Below are 8,123 nucleotides of genomic sequence, written 5' to 3' on the forward strand. Positions count from 1 at the left end.
TACAAGGACGGAAACCACGTCCTAGAAAAAGCAAGAAGGTAATCCCTCAACAAACCTAAAAGAAGACAGCCACAAGAACAGAACACCAACTCTAACAACAAAAATAAAAGGAAGCACCAATTACTTCTCTCTAATATCTCTTAATACCAATGGACTCTACTCCCCAATAAAAAGACATAGACTAACAGACTGGCTACAGAAACAGGACCCAACATTTTGCTGCTTACAGGAAACTCATCTCAGAGAAAAAGATAGACACTACCTCAGAATGAAAGGCTGGAAAACAATTTTGCAAGCAAATGGTAGGAAGAAACAAGCTGGAGTAGCCATTCTAATATCAGATAAGATTGACTTCCAACCCAAAGTCATCAGAAAAGACAAGGAAGGGCACTTCATTCTCATCAAAGGTAAAATCCTCCAAGAGGAACTATCAATTCTGAATATCTATGCTCCAAATACAAGGGCAGCCACATTCATTAAAGATACCTTAGTAAAGCTCAAAGCACACATTGCACCTCACACAATAATAGTGGGAGACTTCAACACACCACTTTCACCAATGGACAGATCATGGAAGCAGAAACTAAACAGGGACACAGTGAAACTAACAGAGCTTTTGAAACAAATGGATCTGACAGATATCTACAGAACATTTTATCCTAAAACAAAAGGATATACCTTCTTCTCAGCACCTCATGGTATCTTCTCAAAAATTGACCACATAATTGGTCACAAAACAAGCCTCAACATATACAAAAATATTGAAATTGTCCCATGCATCCTATCAGATCACCAGGGACTAAAGCTGATCTTCAATAACAAAATAAATAATAGAAAGCCAACACACACGTGGAAACTAAACAACACTCTTCTCAATGATACCTTGGTCAAGGAAGGAATAAAGAAAGAAATTAAGGATTTTCTGGAGTTTAATGAAAATGAAGCCACAACATACCCAAACTTATGGGACACATTGAAAGCATTTCTAAGAGGAAAACTCATAGCTCTGAGTGCCTCCAAAAAGAAACTAGAGAGAGCACACATTAGCAGCTTGACAACACACCTAAAAGCTCTAGAACTAAAGGAAGCAAATTCACCCAAGAGGAGTAGATGGCAAGAAATAATCAAACTCAGGGGTAAAATCAACCAAGTGGAAACAAGAAGAACAATTCAAAGAATCAACCAATTGAGGAGCTGGTTCTTTAAGAAAATCAACAAGATAGATAAACCCTTAGCCAGACTCATTAGAGGGCATAGGGAAAGTATTCTAATTAACAAAATCAGAAATGAAAAGGGAGACATAACAACAGACCCTGAAGAAATCCAAAACACCATCAGATCATTCTACAAAAGGCTATACTCAATAAAACTGGAGAACCTGGATGAAATGGACAAGTTTCTAGACAGATACCAGGTACCAAAGTTAAATCAAGATCAGGTTAATGATCTAAACAGTACCATATCCCCTAAAGAAATAGAAGCAGTTTTAATAGTCTCCCAACCAAAAAAAGCCCAGGACCAGATGGGTTTAGTGCAGAGTTCTATCAAACCTTCAAAGAAGGTCTAATCCCAGTTCTTCACAAACTATTCCACAAAATAGAATCAGAAGGTACTCTACCCAACTCATTCTATGAAGCCACAATTACTCTGATACCTAAACCACATAAAGACCCAACAAAGATAGCGAACTTCAGACCAATTTCCCTTATGAATATTGATGCAAAAATCCTCAATAAAGTTCTCGCTAACCGAATTCAAGAACACATCAAAACAATCATCCATCCTGACCAAGTAGGTTTCATCCCAGGGATGCAAGGATGGTTCAATATACGAAAATCCATCAATGTAATCCATTATATAAACAAACTCAAAGACAAAAACCACATGATCATCTCGTTAGATGCTGAAAAAACATTTGACAAAATCCAACACCCATTCATGATAAAAGTCTTGGAAAGATCAGGAATTCAAGGCCCATGCCTAACCATGATAAAAGCAATCTACAGCAAACCAGTAGCCAACATCAAAGTAAATGGTGAGAAGCTGGAAGAAATCCCACTAAAATCAGGTACTATACATGGCTGCCCACTCTCTCCCTACCTATTCAACATTGTACTTGAAGTCCTAGCCAGAGCAATTAGACAACAAAAGGAGAACAAGGGGATACAAATTGGAAAAGAAGAAGTCAAAATATCGCTTTTTGCAGATGATATGATAGTATACATAAGTGACCCTAAAAATTCCACCAGAGAACTCCTAAGCCTGATAAATAGCTTCGGTGAAGTACCTGGATATAAAATTAACTCAAGCAAGTCAATGGCCTTTCTGTACACAAAGGATAAACAGGCAGAGAAGGAAATTAGGGAAACAACACCCTTCTCAATAGTCACAAACAATATAAAATACCTTGGCGTGACTCTAACTAAGGAAGTGAAAGATCTTTATGACACGAACTTCAAGTCCCTGAAGAAAGAAATTAAAGAAGATCTCAGAAGATGGAAAGACCTCCCATGCTCATGGATTGGCATGATCAACATTGTAAAAATGGCTATCTTACCAAAAGCAATCTACAGATTCAATGCAATCCCCATCAAAATTCCAACTCAATTCTTCAACGAATTAGAAAGGGCAATCTGCAAATTCATGTGGAACAACAAAAAACCTAGGATAGCAAAAACTCTTCTCAAGGATAAAAGAACCTCTGGTGGAATAACCATGGCTGACCTAAAGCATTACTACAGAGCAATTGTGATTAAAAACTGCATGGTACTGGTATAACGACAGACAAGTAGACCAATGGAACAGAATTGAAGACCCTGAGATCAACCCACATACCTATGGTCACTTGATCTTTGACAAGGGAGCAAAAACCATCCAGTGGAAAAAAGACAGCATTTTCAACAAATGGTGCTGGCACAACTCGCGGTTATCATGTAGAAGAATGCGAATTGATCCATTCCTATCTCCTTGTACTAAGGTCAAATCTAAATGGATTAAGGAACTCCACATAAAACCAGAGACACTGAAACTTATAGAGGAGAAAGTAGGGAAAAGCCTCGAAGATATGGGTACAGGGGAAAAATTCCTGAATAGAACAGGAAAGGCTTGTGCTGTAAGATCGAGAATCGATAAATGGGACCTCATAAAGTTGCAAAGCTTCTGCAAGGCAAAAGACACCTTCAATAAGACAAAAAGACCACCAACAGATTGGGAAAGGATCTTTACCTATCCTAAATCAGATAGGGGACTAATATCCAATATATATAAAGAACTCAAGAAGGTGGACTCCAGAAAGTCAAATAACCCCATTAAAAATGGGGCTCAGAACTGAACAAAGAATTCTCACCTGAGGAATACCGAATGGCAGAGAAGCACCTGAAAAAATGTTCAACATCCTTAATCATCAGGGAAATGCAACTCAAAACAACCCTGAGATTCCACCTCACACCAGTCAGAATGGCTAAGATCAAAAATTCAGGTGACAGCAGATGCTGGCAAGGATGTGGAGAAAGAGGAACACTCCTTCATTGTTGGTGGGATTGCAAGCTGGTACAACCACTCTGGAAATCAGTTTGGTGGTTCCTCAGAAAATTGGACATAATACTACCAGAGGATCCAGCAATACCTCTCCTGGGCATATATCCAGATGATGTCCCAACTGGTAAGAAGGACACATGCTCCACTATGTTGATAGCAGCCTTATTTATAATAGCCAGAAGCTGGAAAGAACCCAGATGCCCCTCAACAGAGGAATGGATACAGAAAATGTGGTACATTTACACAATGGAGTACTACTCAGCTATTAAAAGGAATGAATTTATGAAATTCCTAGGCAAATGGATGGATCTGGAGGGCATCATCCTGAGTGAGGTAACATATTCACAAAGGAACTCACACAATATGTACTCACTGATAAGTGGATATTAGCCCAAAAACTTAGGATACCCAAGATATAAGATACAATTTGTTAAACGCATGAAACTCAAGAAGAATGAAGACCAAAGTGTGGACACTGTGCCCCTTCTTGGAATTGGGAACAAAACACCCATGGAAAGAGTTACAGAGATAAAGTTTGGAGCTGTGAAGAAAAGATGGACCATCTAAAGACTGCCATATCCAGGGATCCATCCCATAATCAGCCTCCAAACGCTGACACCATTGCATACACTAGCAAGATTTTGCTGAAATGACCCAGATGTAGCTGTCTCTTGTGAGATAATGCCGGGGCCTAGCAAACACAGAAGTGGATGCTCACAGTCAGCTATTGGATGGATCACAGGGCCCCCAATGGAGGAGCTAGAGAAAGTACCCAAGGAGCTAAAGGGAACTGCAACCTCATAGGTGGAACATTATTATGAACTCACCAGTATCCCAGAGCTCTTGACTCTAGCTGCATTTGCATCACTGGAAAGAGAGGCTCATTGGACTTCCCAACTTTATATGCCCCAGTACAGGGGAATGCCAGGGCCAAGGGGTGGGGGTGGGTAGGTGGGGGACTGGGGGGGGGGAGTGTATTGGGGACTTTTTGGATAGCATTGGAAATGTAATTGAGGAAAATACCTAATTAAAAAAAAAAAAAGGAAAAAAAAAAAGAATAGAGACTGAGAAAACCAGGAGGGTCAAACCAGTTAACAACACTTTACAGCTTCTGCTTCAGCCCCTGCCTCCACGTTCCTGCCCTGTTCACGTTCCTGTCCCCCCTGTTGTTGATGAGGAATTGTTATATGGGAGTGTGAGTGAAGTAAACTTGTTCCTCCTCAAGTTGTTTTTGGTCACCGTGTTTCATGGCAATACTAACCTTAACTAAGACAAAAGGTAAAAGACATTTTGGCATCCAAGGCCTTGCCAGATCTGACAGTATCTACCTACCTACTTTACTTTCTTTATCTTCTCACTCTGCTGGGCCATTGAATTAAACTTCCAGTATATTACTATGTAAATTATTACACTATAAATTAGACTTTGAACTATTTGCTCCATCTTTAGGGGTTTTTTTTTTTTTTTGTCATCTTGTTTCTAGTCTCAGCCTAAATGACCTTTCATGTGGATAGTTCTTCCATCACCTTAAATATCTTTACTCTAACTTTAAATTTATCATGTGCATTGTAAATGTTCATTGTCTGTCATCCATATTCTATATGTGTTTTCCTGTCAAGACTGTACCAGACTGGTTGTTTCAAAAAAACATATAATATGAAATTTTATAAATGTCATATGAATTCGAATCAATAGAAATTTAGCTGCCATTCACATCTTTAGGGAAGTCTGTACATACTTCAAGATTTTAGAGTATATTACTATTGTAAAGTTATCATTCAAACATGAAATTAGTTCAGGTTAAATGGGTCTTAATCTGTGTTTGAAGCCTTAGATTCTGTAATAATGTTGATAAATATAACAACTGAAAATGACTAAATATAAAGAAGTAATTCTGGGGAAATTATGGGGAAAAATTCTTCAAGGTAGTGATACACACATGTTCACATTTGCCCCTATTTACTGTTCAATTATTATTTTTCTTTTATTTTGTATTATTTGGGCTTTTCTTCACTGATGAAATCACTGAGGGCCTATTGGGAGTATGAGAGATAATGAAAGAAAAGATTAATACACAAACATGAAGGGAACATTAACACCACCAACCAAACTACCTCAATTGCCCAAATCCATATTTGGTTGAAGAGTCAGCCCCTTATAAAAGTAAGTGTGTCTTTGATGTTTATATTTTATCTTATCATTTTTCTGATTGTTGTGTTTCAACAGTTCAGAAGAAGAGAGTACATATATATTTAGAGATTTGTCAGTTTCAACATTTACATGAAAATCCCTTGTATATGTAGTCAAATCTTTTCAAGTTGTTTGAATGCTTCCAATAAGTGCCAGAAACAAATGTTTACTTGGACAATAATACTTTATATACTGGGTATATTCCTATAGAAACCTCCAGTTGATCTTTTGGTAGATACTTAGCACTTTCTTTTTTTTATCATTGTTAACTGTTAGAGCGAGATATAGCATCTTCTTGTAGTTAGTACTGCATAAAGACATCTTAATAATATTTGACAGCTCTCCTTAGTGTTGGCCCACTTACAAGCTCTGTTATTTCAGAGACTTTTAGATTTCAAGTGAGTCTCTCCAAAGGGGAATGTGAACTTTCTCTCAATTGGAATCACAACAAACTGCTCCAAAATGTATAAACATAAGTATTTCCACTTCATGACTTCAAACAAAGCAGTAAATATTTTCATTATCATGCCGTGGAAGGAGAGTTAAAAAAAAAAAAAAAAGCTCTGTAAAACATTATATAACTCCACTGAACATTCTGCTGAGGCACAACTCAACATAAAATCTCAGCTCCCAACATGACATCACCAGGACATGTTATGCTGTCTACTTTTGTGTTGACAAGGCATTGCTGATTCTGTCTGTTATTTATGAGTTGAATAAACAATGAGGGCAATCTGTTTTTTACAGTGATGCTCATAAGTCATCAAGTGGCCAATTTTGATGCAAACCCAGAGAATTTCCCTAATAGTTTCTGCCATGCCCCCTTAACCTCTTTATTCCTTAGGCTGTAAATCATGGGGTTCAGCATGGGTGTCAAGATAGCATAGAACAGAGACATCAACTTCTCCTGAAGGACAGAGGGGCTGGAGTGGGGTTGGATGTACGTGAAAATGGCCATGCCATAGCACAGGACAACCATAGTAAGGTGAGAGGCACAAGTGTGGAAGGCTTTCCACCTTCCCTCTGTGGACTGTATCTTTAAGATGGTGGAGATGATCTGGATGTAGGACAGGAGAACTAGGAAGAAAGGTGTCATAAGCAAGACAATGCTAGAAACCATGATTGCAATCTTGTTAGATGAGGTATCCACACAAGCCAATCTGACAATAGCAAGGGTTTCACAGGCTATGTGATCAATATACTTATTTGTGCACATAGGTAGCTGGAAGGTGATGGCAGTGTGCACAAGAGAGTTGATAAAGCCACTGACCCACGATGTGATGACCAGCCTTGTGCAGAGCCCTGCATGCATGATGACTGAATACCTCAGAGGATCACACACTGCCACATAGCGGTCATAGGCCATCACTGCCAGCAGAAGGAACTCGATCCCACCCAAGCCCAGGGAAAAAAATAACTGGGCTGCACAGCTCAGAAAAGGAATTGCTTTGTGTGTGGCAAGAAAATGAGCCAGCAGCTGGGGGACTATGCTTGTGGCATAAGATGCATCCACCAGGGACAGGTTGGTGAGAAAGAAATACATGGGAGTGTGGAGTCTGCTGTCCAGTCTGATCAGAACAATGATGAGGAAGTTCCCCAATACTGTCACCAGGTACATCAGCAAGAACAGGACGAAGAGGGAGACTTGAGTGTCCCAGTCACTGGACAGGCCAAGGAGGATGAATTCATGCCGCTGTGTCTCATTGTTGGTTTCCATTAAAACTAAGATCTACAAAAAGTATCATAAATAAAAACACAAGCGATCAAATAACAAGGTCCTAAGTTTCTAATAATACATAGTGCATATAATCTGCCAGACTTTTTAAAAATCCAGCATTATTTGTGGGGCTTAGAAAATATTCTCAACTCTAATATACTTTTATTGGCTGTTTCAGGTATATAGGCCAATGCCTTCATAATGACGACATGCCTCACAGAGAGCAGCTACAACCCAGAGATGAAGCAATGAAGTTCTGTTTGCTTTATGTCATTACTAGTTACTTTTATTCTCAGGTAAGGGGAATAGAGTATTAGAGTTGACAGTGGTCAATACAAGGAGAGATGGTTAAGATGAGAACCACAGATTAAAACTACCTCAAATGCATTGACTGTAACTATTGATGACATGCATGAGTAAGCTTCAAGAAACATGACTGTGAATGGGCATGAGTTTGTGGAAAGATCTGGAATCTGGAATTTATTAAGTTATTTTATTTTATTTAGCGGGTATTTGATTTCTGTTTGGTGATAAGCTTTGTTTTACACACACACATACACACACACACACACACACACACACGTCTGTTGTTTACTTCAAGGGTTAGGGGTGGAAAAAGACTCTGCTTGGGGCGGATAAAGAAACAATTGTAGTTTCCTTTTTTTTTTTTTTAAGTAGA

At 38.8% G+C, this 8,123-nt stretch overlaps 1 protein-coding gene across 1 annotated transcript; it reads right to left on the reverse strand.

Moving 5' to 3' along the window:
- Positions 1 to 6,490: 6,490 nt before the first annotated feature.
- LOC110296906 (olfactory receptor-like protein OLF3) lies at positions 6,491 to 7,444 on the reverse strand. The gene has a single exon (XM_021165711.1). It carries the CDS (start codon positions 7,442 to 7,444, stop codon positions 6,491 to 6,493), a length of 954 nt encoding a protein of 317 aa, XP_021021370.1.
- Positions 7,445 to 8,123: the final 679 nt, after the last annotated feature.

This window comes from Mus caroli, unplaced genomic scaffold (assembly GCF_978045245.1).
Source record: "Mus caroli unplaced genomic scaffold, Mus_caroli_1 scaffold_7, whole genome shotgun sequence".
Classification (NCBI taxonomy): domain Eukaryota; kingdom Metazoa; phylum Chordata; class Mammalia; order Rodentia; family Muridae; genus Mus; species Mus caroli.